Source organism: Taudactylus pleione, unplaced genomic scaffold (assembly GCF_031769625.1).
Source record: "Taudactylus pleione unplaced genomic scaffold, aTauple2 ptg000083l, whole genome shotgun sequence".
NCBI lineage: Eukaryota > Metazoa > Chordata > Amphibia > Anura > Myobatrachidae > Taudactylus > Taudactylus pleione.
Genome location: NW_028284485.1, coordinates 4,209,755 through 4,224,605, shown reverse-complemented (window position 1 = coordinate 4,224,605; position 14,851 = coordinate 4,209,755). Strand labels below are relative to the sequence as shown.

The window sequence follows — 14,851 nt, the reverse complement described above, 5'->3', positions numbered from 1 at the left end:
GTACTAATTACCAATGGGGGGTTAAAGAGAGCTGAGGAGGTGATGCGGTTGCACCCAAGGGTGATGATCTCACTAATACAAAAAAGTAATGCAGGGGATGGTTAAGGGAGGCTGAAGGTCCTCTATTTCCCTAATCCTGCATCTTCAAAGCACGAGACAACCTTGTTAAAAAGAGAACAAAAAAATCATGGAGTCCATGTATTGGCAAAGATCTCCAACTTTACCTAAATTTATTCAGTTGCATCCAAATATGAAAGTTGGCAGCCTCCTATTTAAACTAGGTGCCCCTGTTTACTTTATTGTCTGGTGATTTCAAAACAATAACTTCTAAACAAAAGAAATATCATTGAGTCCAGGGATTGGAGAAGATCACCCTCATTCTGACTTTCATTCATTCAGGTGCATCAACATTTGAAATAGGAGGTTCCTCTTTTTCAAATGATGTGGCCCTTTCATATTTATTGTCTGTGATCACCAGTCAATATAACCAGCACTATGAAAAACTTAAAAAGACACAATAAGGGCCCTATCACACACACAATGGCTCCTGCACACATGGAGTCCCCATTTTCAAAGTATGTGCTGCCTTAGTAATTGTTTATTGGTAATGACAGGCTATTACCAGACAATGAAGAAAAACATACAGCGGTGTGCAAAAGTATTCAACTCCTATGTCAACAGATTTGTCTGTGTTACAAATAAAGCTTACACTGCTTGTAACTAGGGGTGTGCACCGGCCACTTTTCGTGTTTTGTGTTTTGGTTTTGGATCTGGATCTTTCTTCGTGTTTTGGATCTGGATTGGTTTTGCCAAAACCACCCTTCCGTGTTTTGGGTTCTGGGTTTTGTGTTTTGGATCTGTATTTTTTTGAAAAAAAGCATAAAAACAGCTAAAATCACAGAATTTGTAGGTTTTTCTGCTCCTATGCTATTATTAACCTCAATAACCTTAATTTCCACTCATTTCCAGTCTATTCTGAACACCTCACACATCACAATAGTGTTTTTATGTCCAAAAGGTTGCACCGAGGTAGCTGGATGACTATGCTAAGCGACACGAGTGGGCGGCACAAACACGTGACCCATCTAGGAGTGACACTGCAGTGGCAGACAGGATGGCAGTTAGAAAAACTAGGCCCCAAACTGTACATAATGCAAAGAAAAAAAGAGGTGCAAGATGGAATTGTCCTTGGGCCCTCCCACCCACCCTTATGTTGTATAAACAGGACATGCACACTTTAACAAATCAATCATTTCAGCGCCAGGGTCTGCCACACAACTGTGGCTGAAATGATTGGTTCGTTTGGGCCCCCACAAAACAAGCTGGCAATTAATGTGTCCCTGCACAAACTGGCTCTACGGAGGCAAGATGTCATCCTCATCCTCCTCATCCACCGATTCCTCACCCTCTTCAGTGTGTACATCCTCATCCTCACAAAGTATTAACTCGTCCCCACTTGAATCCACCACCACAGGTCCCTCTGTACCTTCTGGAGGCTGGTCTCCCTGGAAGAGCTGATAATTCATTTTGATGAACATCATCTTCTCCACATTCTGTGGAAGCAACCTCCTACGCCTTTCGCTGACAAGGTTCCCGGCTGCACTAAACACTCTTTCGGAGTACACACTGGAGGGGGGGCAACTCAGGTAAAATAGAGCCAGTTTGTACAGGGGCCTCCAAATTGCCTCTTTTTCCTGCCAGTACAGGTATGGACTGTCTGACATGCCTACTTGGATGCTGTCACCGATGTAATCCTCCACCATTCTGTCAATGGTGACAGTATCATATGCAGTGACAGTAGACATGTCAGAAATTGTTGCCAGGTCCTTCAGTCCGGACCAGATGTCCAAACTTGGTCCTGCCTACCCTGCATCACCGCCAGCGGGTTGCTTAGGATACCTAAGTTTTTTCCTGGCAGCCCCAGTTGCGGGAGAAAATGAAGAAGGAGCCGTTGACGTGTCATGTTCCGCTTCAGCTGACAGTGTGTTCACCAGCAGGTCTTTGCACCTCTGCAGGCTTGTGTCGGCCGGAAAGAGAGACACCACATAGGCTTTAAACCTAGGATCGAGCACGGTGGCCAAAATGTAGTGGTCTGATTTCAACAGATTGACCACCCTGGAATCCTGGCAAAGCGAATGAAGGGCTTCATCCACAAGTCCCACATGCCGAGCGGAATCGCTCTGTCTTAGCTCCTCCTTCACTTTCTCCAGCTGCTTCTGCAAAAGCCTGATGAGGGGAATGACCTGACTCAAGCTGGCAGTGTCTGAACTGACTTCACGTGTGGCAAGTTCGAAGGGCTGAAGAACCTTGCACAACACGGAAATCATTCTCCACTGCGCTTGAGTCAGGTGCATACCCCCTCCTTTGCCTATGTCATAGGTGGATGTATAGGCTTGTATGGCCTTTTGCTGCTCCTCCATCCTCTGAAGCATATAGAGGGTTGAGTTCCACCGCGTCACAACCTCTTGCTTCAGGTGATGGCGGGGCAGGTTCAAGAGTGTTTGCTGGCGCTCCAGTCTTCGGTACGCAGTCGCTGAATGGCGAAAGTGGCCATAAATTTTTCGGGCCACCCAAAGCGTCTCCTGCACGCCCCTGTCGCTTTTCAGAAAATTCTGCACCACCAAGTTTATTGTGTGAGCAAAACATGGGACGTGCTGGAATTTGCCCAGATGTAATGCCCGCACAATATTGGTGGCGTTGTCAGATATCACAAATCCCCAGGAGAGTCTAAGTGGGGTAAGCCACTGGGCGATGATTTCCCTCAGTTTCTCTAAGAGGTTGTCGGCGGTGTGCCTCTTACTGAAACCGGTGATACACAGCGTAGCCTGCCTTGTAACGAGCTGGCGTTTCTGAGATGCTGCTACTGGTGACGCTGCTGCTGTTGCTGCGTAAGGTGATACATCTACCCAGTGGGCTGTCACAGTCATATAGTCCTTAGTCTGCCCTGTTCCACTTGTCCACATGTCCGTGGTTAAGTGGACATTGGGTACAACGGCATTTTTCAGGACACTGAGGACACTTTTTCTGATGTTTCTGTACAGTCTCGGTATCGCCTGCCTAGTGAAGTGGAATCTAGACGGGATTTGGAACCAGGGACACACTACCTCCATCAATTGTCTAAATCCCACTGCACTAATGGCGGATACCGGACGCACGTCTAACACCAACATAGCAGTCAAGGCCTCAGTTATACGTTTTGCTTCAGGATGACTGCTGTCGTACTTCATCCTCCTCGCTAAGGACTGTTGGAGGGTCAATTGTTTAGTAAAAGTAGTGGTGTTCCTACTTCCTCTCTGGGATGATGAACGACTCCCAGCAGCAGCAACAGCAGCAGCGGCAGCAGTAGGCGTAGCAATGCAGGATCCTCCGGAGGAATCCCGGATAGGAGAGTCAGTCATGCCAGTGATATGGCCTGCAGGACTACTTCCGATCCTGACTAAGGAGGAAATTGACGAGGAGGGAGTTGACGGTGTGGTTTGCAGGCGCTTGGATACAACAGGACAACGGGATTTAGGTGTCCCTGGACTGCTTACGGTCTGAGCCAAAGTTTCTGAACTTGACAGTAACTTTTTATGAACGCGCTGCAGGTGCCGTATAAGGGAGGATGTTCCTAGGTGGTTGACGTCCCTACCCCTACTTATTTCACCTTTACATATGGTACATATGGCAAGACAGTTGTTGTCCGGATTTGGATAGAAATATTGCCAGACCAAAGAGGTGGAATGTTTGGTCTTCTGCCCAGGCATGACCGTGATGGGCTTTTTCATCCCACAGACAACAACTGTCTCCCCCCGAGCCTGATTTAAACAAACCACATCACCATCAGAATCCTCCTCGCCAACTTCCTCCTCAGCGCCAGCTACACCAGTATCCTCATCCTGTTGTACAGTGACATCTTCAATTTGCATATCAGCAAGTGGACTGTGGGTGCTCCTTTCAGCACTTGCAGGGGGCGTGCAAATGGTGGAAAGAGCCACCTCTTCCCGTCCAGTGCTGGGAAGGTCAGGCATCGCAACCACCACCACACTTGGACTCTCCTTGGGGATTTGTGATATCTTCTTAGAAAGCACAGTTCTTCACTGTGCTTTTGCCAGCTTAACTCTTTTGATTTTTTTAGTGGGAGGAGTGCTTCCATCGTCATGTGAAGCTGAACCACTAGTCATGAACATACTAGGGATCGACCTTAGCCGTTCCTTGCCACTCCGTGTCGTAAATGGCATATTGGCAAGTTTACGTTTCTCTTCAGCTGATTTAAATGTCTTTTTCAAGGTCATTTTCCTGAACTTTGCCATTTGGGATTGTATGTGCCCTCTACTATGACATTGGGCATCGGCCTTGGCAGACGACGTTGATGGCATGTTATCGTCTATGTCATGACTAGTGGCAGCAGCTTCAGCACTAGGAGGAAGTGGTTCTTGATCTTTCTCTATTTTATTTTTATCGGAGAAAGTTTGGTCCTCCATTTATGTTATATCGATTTGATATATACGTGCGGCTAAACACAGAAAATAATTTTTTTTTTGGTTTGGACTGGAGTGTACTTTGTGGGTTACAGCACCCTTTAACGGTCAAGCCAGCCGGCCCTTTACTTATGACACAGGCGCACTCTTGGCACTACTTTGTTGATGCACGTGCGGCTACTGCGCACACAATTCACAAACACAGAAAATAATTTTTTTTTGCTTTGGACTGGAGTGTACTTTCGGGGGTTACAGCACCCTTTAACGGTCAAGCCAGCCGGCCCTTTACTTATGACACAGGCGCACGCTTGGCACTACTTTGTTGATGCACGTGCGGCTACTGCGCACACAATTCACAAACACAGAAAATAATTTTTTTTTTGGTTTGGACTGGAGTGTACTTTGGGGGTTACAGCACCCTTTAACGGTCAAGCCAGCCGGCCCTTTACTTATGACACAGGCGCACGCTTGGCACTACTTTGTTGATGCACGTGCGGCTACTGCGCACACAATTCACAAACACAGAAAATAATTTTTTTTTGGTTTGGACTGGAGTGTACTTTCGGGGGTTACAGCACCCTTTAACGGTCAAGCCAGCCAGCCCTTTACTTATGACACAGGCGCACGCTTGGCACTACTTTGTTGATGCACGTGCGGCTACTGCGCACACAATTCACAAACACAGAAAATAATTTTTTTTTGGTTTGGACTGGAGTGTACTTTCGGGGGTTACAGCACCCTTTAACGGTCAAGCCAGCCGGCCCTTTACTTATGACACAGGCGCACTCTTGGCACTACTTTGTTGATGCACGTGCGGCTACTGCGCACACAATTCACAAACACAGAAAATAATTTTTTTTTAGGTTTGGACTAGAGTGTACTTTCGGGGGTTACAGCACCCTTTAACGGTCAAGCCAGCCGGCCCTTTACTTATGACACAGGCGCACGCTTCGCACTACTTTGTTGATGCACGTGCGGCTACTGCGCACACAATTCACAAACACAGAAAATAATTTTTTTTTGGTTTGGACTGGAGTGTACTTTCGGGGGTTACAGCACCCTTTAACGGTCAAGCCAGCCGGCCCTTTACTTATGACACAGGCGCACTCTTGGCACTACTTTGTTGATGCACGTGCGGCTACTGCGCACACAATTCACAAACACAGAAAATAATTTTTTTTAGGTTTGGACTGGAGTGTACTTTCGGGGGTTACAGCACCCTTAACGGTCAAGCCAGCCGGCCCTTTACTTATGACACAGGCGCACGCTTGGCACTACTTTGTTGATGCACGTGCGGCTACTGCGCACACAATTCACAAACACAGAAAATAATTTTTTGTTTGGTTTGGACTGGAGTGTACTTTCGGGGGTTACAGCACCCTTTAACGGTCAAGCCAGCCGGCCCTTTACTTATGACACAGGCGCACGCTTGGCACTACTTTGTTGATGCACGTGCGGCTACTGCGCACACAATTCACAAACACAGAAAATAATTTTTTTTTAGGTTTGGACTGGAGTGTACTTTCGGGGGTTACAGCACCCTTAACGGTCAAGCCAGCCGGCCCTTTACTTATGACACAGGCGCACGCTTGGCACTACTTTGTTGATGCACGTGCGGCTACTGCGCACACAATTCACAAACACAGAAAATAATTTTTTTTTTGGTTTGGACTGGAGTGTACTTTCGGGGGTTACAGCACACTTAACGGTCAAGCCAGCCGGCCCTTTACTTATGACACAGGCGCACGCTTGGCACTACTTTGTTGATGCACGTGCGGCTACTGCGCACACAATTCACAAACACAGAAAATTATTTTTTTTTTGGTTTGGACTGGAGTGTACTTTCGGGGGTTACAGCACCCTTAACGGTCAAGCCAGCCGGCCCTTTACTTATGACACAGGCGCACGTTTGGCACTACTTTGTTGATGCACGTGCGGCTACTGCGCACACAATTCACAAACACAGAAAATAATTTTTTTTTTGGTTTGGACTGGAGTGTACTTTGGGGGTTACAGCACCCTTTAACGGTCAAGCCAGCCGGCCCTTTACTTATGACACAGGCGCACGCTTGGCACTACTTTGTTGATGCACGTGCGGCTACTGCGCACACAATTCACAAACACAGAAAATAATTTTTTTTTTGGTTTGGACTGGAGTGTACTTTCGGGGGTTACAGCACCCTTAACGGTCAAGCCAGCCGGCCCTTTACTTATGACACAGGCGTACGCTTGGCACTACTTTGTTGATGCACGTGCGGCTACTGCGCACACAATTCACAAACACAGAAAATAATTTTTTTTTTGGTTTGGACTGGAGTGTACTTTCGGGGGTTACAGCACCCTTAACGGTCAAGCCAGCCGGCCCTTTACTTATGACACAGGCGCACGCTTGGCACTACTTTGTTGATGCACGTGCGGCTACTGCGCACACAATTCACAAACACAGAAAATAATTTTTTTTTTGGTTTGGACTGGAGTGTACTTTCGGGGGTTACAGCACCCTTAACGGTCAAGCCAGCCGGCCCTTTACTTATGACACAGGCGCACGCTTGGCACTACTTTGTTGATGCACGTGCGGCTACTGCGCACACAATTCACAAACACAGAAAATAATTTTTTTTTGGTTTGGACTGGAGTGTACTTTCGGGGGTTACAGCACCCTTTAATGGTCAAGCCAGCCGGCCCTTTACTTATGACACAGGCGCACGCTTGGCACTACTTTGTTGATGCACGTGCGGCTACTGCGCACACAATTCACAAACACAGAAAATATATTATTTTTTTAGCACTTGGGGGGAGCACCCCTGATGGACAGAGCACCCCCTGGACAACACTACAGCACTCCTTTAGGACTGGGACACTGCACAGGACTTTGGAGTGGACACAGCCCCTATGGAGAACTGACTGCACAACACAGTCCAGCCAGCCCCTATGGACTTTGAAGTAGTGGACACAGCCCCTATTAACAACAGCAGCACAGCACAACACAGCCAGCCCCTATGGACTTTGAAGTAGTGGACAACAGCAGCACTACACTACACTACACTACACAGCCCTAACTCCCACCCTCCCTCTTCACTGTCCACAGCCGAGTGAGAAAATGGCACCGACGCGGGTACCTTATATAGGATCCAAAACCCGCGAGACTCGGAAGGCGGGATGATGACGTTTTGCCTCGATTTCAGATCCGAGTCAGGCGGGAAAAGTCGAGCCTGACTCGGATCGGACTCGGATCGGGGGGGCTCGGGGGGGTTCGGATTTCAGAAATCCGAACCCGCTCACCCCTACTTGTAACAGACAGTAATTTTTATTGGGAACCAGTTGGCTCTTAAAATAATCTTTTATACTTCTAATTCATTATTTTTCTGCAGATTTAAAAAATAAAAACTGAAAAATGCTGTTTGCAAAAGTATTTACTGTGGAAGCTTTAAGTTCACACAGATGAAAGCTATTGCCATGACAATTGGCTTTCAATTTGTTTCTGTCTTGTGAAACATTGATAGGGGTCTGTTTTTATGGACAAAAGACCCCCTAATTCAAATAATATTGGTCATACTGTGAATCAGAAGGAAATCTTGGAAAATGAAGACCAAAGAGCATTTCAAGAAAACTAAAGATAAAGTAATAGACAGAAACAGAAAAGAAAAAGCTAGAAAATAATATACAAATGCTACTGTATCTTACGCATACCTTAAAATGTACCTTTTTATCTAAGCTGGACAGCCCTCCCCATTACTTGACACTCACCTCCTTCTCTTTCCTTCATCTCTTCCTCTTTGTACAGTAATCATGAGATACTTCCTATTGTTCCTCCACATTATCTACTGTATATCACCAGTGCTACTCTCTTCTTCAGTGTCTCTGACACTGTTTGCTCTCCTACTTTGGTACAGGATCAATGAGTACTGTATCATCTCTCACCCACCATTCACCTCTGCATTCTCCTGCTAGCTTAAGCGAGTTGCCTAACCCTTGCCAAGGCAGCGACTGTGTACACCTCTGAATTAGGCCCTTTATGTGGAAGGTTTTATAGTTTAAAAATGGTATGCCTTTTTTGGGTACCATATCATTCCTACACATTGTTTAAATCAATATGGCAAAAAAATTGTACAACAAAGGCCTCATTTTCAGTGACAGATTTTATTACAAAAAACCTATGCAAAGAATGCTTCTTTTTACTGGTTTGGAAAGGTTGATTAATACAGTAGAATAAACCACAAAGTTCTATGTTCAGTACTGTATTTGTGAGGTTTATAAAATAAAGAAAACAGAAAGTACACATTTGCTTTTATTCACTTTCCTGCAAGTTCCAGAAAAAAAATTTGGACAATTTTTGGTAAATTTTATTTCAAGTTTTAAAGAGAGCATAAACGAATAATGGTATTTTCTGAAAATTCTAGGTAGAGTAAGCAAAAAGGTAAAATACTCTATGTGAGGGCACGGCATCAAAATTACTGATATTGATGTTGAATTTGGCCAACACAATGAAAGATTGAGAGGTAGTAAAACTGTTATTTTTAAATGCCAAGTAAATGATTTAGAGGATAATGTGATTGTTGCAAAGGAGCACTCAGCTATGTAGTGAAGCCATTAGACAATTGATATATCCAAAAAGACTGCAAACCTGTTTTAGTGCTGATGGTGGAAGGGGGTTCTGAGCATAATATGGTAAGCAGTTTCAGGGCAAATACTGGACAAATGTAATGGGAAATCTGGAGAACAAAGCTGAGTTCTAATAAAAGCAACATCTGATCAGATTAACATTTACATACACTGAGGCTTTAGTCACGTCAAACAGCCCCTCTTGGCACACCAGGTCCCCGTCCGACTTGACCATGCCAAAATTACTCTCTCATTCAAATTGTGCATCTTATTAGCATAAATAAAACAACTGGAAGCAACTACTTTGCTAGATAACACTATTCAATTTGATGTGTGAGAACTTGTACATATGTGTGTGAATGAGTCAAAATCTGTATACAAAGTGCTACGATGCAGCTGCTGTAGCTTTTCCTCATGCCAAGTCACATAGTGCTTCATCTGCTACTTTTTATGTGTTGTTAAAAGTCGCAGCCCAGCATATCTTGTACACTTTGAGTTGTGCTTCGCTGTACTTGCGATGTGAATAAGATTCAAAATTTAAAGAAGTAGTTAGTATGCTAGACCTTTTGGAACAGCTCAATAATGCCGGGCGTCTCATGTTGTATGGCATATTGACTCTAAGGGTTAAATTTACTAAGATTTGAGTTTGGTCGAGTTAGCATTCTCTAGAAAGTTTGTGCATTTTTTTCCAGTCGCAAATTTACTAATGACAAATTTGCAGAGAAATCTCCTTTGCTAAGGGAAAATTCTGGAGAGTTAGCAAGCTCTCTTCACTTCACCATCGGCCAAACTTGAGTAACTTTTCACTAGTGAAGATAGGATTTGGGAATTAACCAAGATGAGAGTTTCAAAAATCTCATGAGAATGGACAATACTCCTGTAAAATTTGTGCAATAAATTCACCTGCCTGTGAGCTGTGTTTGGCAGAAACATACACAGATCAGTGTGGCCCATTTATGTTTCTGCCTGTATATATTAAATGAAGGGTTAACCTGTTAAAAAAAATTACATAGGTTCCCCCCCAAAAGCATAACTAGCCCCGGGCTACTCAGCCAGTTCTGGTTCCTAAAATTACAGGGATAAAAACGAGTAGGGTTCCCCCATAATTTAGGAACAAGCACCTGGCTACAGGGCTAGAGCTGGTTTTAAATATAGGGGGAAAAAATGCTTGGGGTCCCCCTATATTTACAACAAGCACCAGACCCAAACTGACGTGGGTGTAATGCCACAGCCAGGAGACCCTATCATTGGGTCTCCAGAGCCAAAACATTAACATCCATGCCAGTCAGTCCAAGTAAGGGATCTCAGGGGAGGTAGTGACCCCCCAAGAAGGGGTCCCCCCTCTCCCAAAACCCCAGGCTTAGTCTGAAGCCCGGGGATCTTCCCCACACCCCTAAAGTGGTGAGTACTGGGGTAATAATGGGGGAAATAAATCAAACTATTGTATTTTACAGTGGAACTACAGGTGCCAGCAGGCCTGCCCATTGCACTTGTGGAACTACAAGTGCCAGCAGGCGGCCAGCACCTGTGCCCCTACTATAAAATAAATAGTTAAAAAAACACAGTACACACACACCGTATACAGTATAACTTTAATACATACACCTATCCCACTCCCACTTACCTGCTGCCAGATGTTCACATCCGCTTCACCCGTAGATTCCAATAGGAGCACCTGGAATAAAGATCCCATACTCACCTATATCCTGGTGCCGCTCTCCGTAGCATCCACATACTTGGCAAAAAAAAAAAACCACCGGACCAGATACTTACACATACACCACTAACCGGCTCCTGACTGCTCAGTGTGGACTACGGCCGCTAACTGTAGAGTGGCCGCTAATTGGCTCCGTCTCCTGACAGTTCCCACTTGGGCTGGTCAGTCAGTCAGGAGCCGGAGCCAATCAGCGGCTGCTCTACAGTACCTGACAAGAGGTAGAATCCCTGTTAATATAGGATTGCTGGCATCCCTAGGAAAGTGCTCAATAAAAACATATGAGGTTTTACAAACAGTGAGTATGTATGGTCTGTGGAACTCTTTATTATTAATATTAGTAAGGCAGCAATATGGGCGGATGACGCAATAACAGCTATATGAGAACCATTTTTCAGATGTGTCCTCACTTAACTATTCATCTGGCTGGACAAACTAACTGTATTGTAGTTAGAGTGGCATGGAGTCATGCACTTGTTAGTGTAGCAAGCTATTATTATATAGAACTCCATTATACTAGCTTGTGATACATTTCAAGATGCCTAGTATATCACAAATAGGAATGTACTGTACATCAAGCCAGAAGGATAATTAAGTGGGGAAACATCTGTATCATGAGGTCTCTGAAACACACACCATTGAACCCAGAGCTGTCACAGACAGCACTTGTAATAATGATGGTAGTAAGCACAGATGTGCCTCTATTCTATTTATCATGCTTGGCTTCTATCTACATTGTACTGGGCCAGGGTTGTGTCTGAGATGTTATTATTATTCTGTTTTTTCAGCTGCTGAAAAAATATCATGGTTGTATTAGAATTAAAATAATAGACATATTAAAACACATGTTTTCCTATTACAGTATGTATGCCTTGCTAACCTTTACTTATTACATTTACATGTAATAATAATTATTTTATTTCATTGTTACAGATATTTCATTTATAATAATTCGCAAGAAGAGAGCATTTTTGAAATTGACACAAATACTGGAACAATAAGAACAAGAAAACGACTTGACCGGGAGGAAATTCCGTGGTATAATATCACTGTGACCGCTGCTGAGACAGGTAATCTGTTATATATGAACATTGAGCAATACACTGTTTGTGTTATTGTGTTGTTCAGTTTATGATGATATCTAGCAATAAAATGGAAGTTATGGTCATTGTAGCGATACGATAATTGTAAGGGCTTAGTTCTATCCTAATAAACCTGCGTGTAGCCCACTTGTTTATTGATTCACTCACCTTAAGGATTATTATTAAAGAAAGACTGATTACTTGGCACAAATACATTATATTAGGCATTGGTTGTAGGGGCGTAAAATATACAGTATACATTATCTTATAACTTCATGCAATGAACTTGAGAGGAGATTTGCTGACTGGTTGCTATGTAATAAATAACCACAGGGTACTTACTGTCTGCAGCTTACAAATCGGCATACCAGGTAATGCAATTCTTTTCCATTGTGTGTGACAATTCAGATTGTTGACAGATGACACAAAAGAAAACGTGTTTCTTTATATTCTCATATAAATTCATCTTTTAGTCATATTCAGTATTCCTATAGTATACAAATTTAACCCCCCCAGGTACAGTATATATTTAAAATACAGTTGTGATCATTTAAGTATGTGTGAATGGTACAATATTGTTTTTATTCTTTGTACATGTCTCTGCTTTTTGATGAATTATGGCAAAGATAAAACAAATGATACCATAATGAAACACATGTAATCTTCCTATCATGTATATGTTGCTTTTATGTTTCCTGCAAATCGTATTTTATCTTGCGCATCTGTTTTGAAGAAATGTTATTTTATTTTGTCAGCTTTCATATTTTTTAAGCTGCTCCTCTGCTTTTTGCTTTATTTTCTGGGTTTCAGTGTGTCATTTAAACACAAAGCCTGAGCAAGATATCAATTTAATACTGCCAGATACAATGTCTCTGGAGCATTCTTTTATAACTAACATCTAGTATAAAGACTTCTACTTAATTTGGACGAGTCTCTGGATCTGCAGAATTAACCACTCCTATTTAATTAAAGTTTACATTTTATTTGACAAATGTAACTGTTTGATTTAAAGTTAGATTTACAGCACAGTAGCAGCAACTATTATAAAGTTTTTTAAGGATCCTGTTAAACTTCATCTGTAAATAACAATGATGTATTATATTGCCAGTGGGGAAATTATTGCAGAAGAGGCAGATAGTCCTCTAATTCCATAGCTATATTATCTGATTGGGCCCCTATTACTAACTTGGAAAGCTTTAGTGAATCACTCCAGGCACACCAGTGGGGAAGGTACCTGGGGACACAAGATTAAAAACCACAATAAGCCTTAGAGCGTTAATAATATTTTTGGCACTATTATGACACTATTATGTATTATCAGGAGAGTTTGAAATGTCCAAGCATTCTGGACAGCAGATCCCATTACTGCATTGGACAAGTAATATACATATATATATTGAAAATGTAAGCTTTATTTAATTGTTTATTAATGTTTGTATTTCATTTGTTATAGACAACCCTACGCTTCTGAGTCATGTTTCAGTTGGTATCAAGGTTTTAGATGTTAACGACAACCCCCCTTATATTGGAAATGAAGATATAATTGTGTGTGAGAATGGGAGACCTGGACAGGTAATAACCTCCAATGTTCTTTAATGTTCATTGTATTCATTGTTGTTTTTGTGGTGAAGGCCAACCCTTGAGTCTGAAAATAAATATATTATTGAAAAAGCAATGAAAGTATGTGATGCACTCCCTCAACTGGTATTTTTAGATACTGTAGAAGTAACAAAATGAAATTATGCATTTTGAAAAAAAAATTAGTTGCTAAGTGGGTATGATCTGTATTGCAGCTTATTGCAGAGTTACAGCTTCCAACATATCAGTTAACCCTAAGTGGAGATTTCGCCCTCTCACTGGCTGCCCAATACTTTTAGTTAAGGGTCCAAGTAATATGAACATGTGCAGCCAACGCATTGAGATTTGACCTATAGGAGATCCAGAAAAGTCTCTATGGTATCAATAGTCTCTCATTGCTGTGTATTGGATACACCTTCTGTAAGATAGTGTTAACAAGAAACATAAATCTTAGATTTTTGCCGCTTGATAAATTGAGCGATTTTCCTCATCAGTGACAACCCCTTTCTTTTGCAAATAAAGGACTTATCACTGCTTGATAAGTAAACCCTATCACAATATATGTTTATCCAAAATAGGAGCTCATTCAGAGTCGGTCGTGAGCGCTGAGCACTCACAACCGACTCGATGTTGCCCAACAGTGCATGCGCACGACGGAGCCGGCTCCGTCGTGCGTATGCATGAGACCCGGCTAACGACGGGCACTCCGTAGTTAGGGGTCTCGTAGCAGACGGGGCGAGCTGTCGATGTTGAGTGACAGCTTGCCCCATTTGCTGGACGTGCTGGGGGCGTACCTGGCCAAACGGAGGTGTTCCAGTCGGAACGCTTGCCATTTGGTGGCTGCCCCACTGACATCATTGCTGATGTCATTGGGGAACTTCCTGCTCGAACAGAGCAGGAAGCTCCCTGGGGCTTACGAGTGCCCACACCCTACCCTAGGGTCTGGTCATAAGCCCCGATGGTCTTGACCATCGCGACCATCACTCATGTCGGTCGTTAGAGCTGTGGGTGTCAACCCACAGCTTACTGATCGACAAGGAGGCGGCCGTTCAGGATGCAAGCGGCCGCCCTGATTCAGAGCAACCGCTTGCATCTAATACCACCTCTGAATGAGGCCCATAGTACCAATCCAATATGGTAGGAAGAATGTCAGAACAAATTTTGTTTTACTTTTAAGGCAAATAAGACTATGGGTAATAATTTTAGCCTTCATCTGTAGCAACTGGTGTTTTATGTATTAAAATTTAAACTAAATAGGCATATGTCTTTTTTCTATCTATGCAACCATGCAATATGTAATGATATAATTTATTTATCAATATACAGCAACAGTAAAGATTTTCTATTGCCGCTTATCACCATGCTCTGTTACCACAATTTGGCAGAAGAATATTTGCCAGGGTACCTACTGTAAG

The 14,851-nt window shown here is 43.3% G+C and overlaps 1 protein-coding gene across 1 annotated transcript in view; it reads left to right on the top strand.

Annotated features, from left to right (window-relative positions):
* The window catches only part of CDH18 (cadherin 18), an 810,171-nt gene that overhangs the window by 718,927 nt on the left and 76,393 nt on the right, over window positions 1-14,851 (top strand). Inside the window, exons 8-9 of the mRNA XM_088468265.1 lie at window positions 11,710-11,846; window positions 13,312-13,430. Coding sequence (XP_088324391.1) covers window positions 11,710-11,846; window positions 13,312-13,430 — 256 coding nt within the window. The remainder of the gene's footprint in view (window positions 1-11,709; window positions 11,847-13,311; window positions 13,431-14,851) is intronic.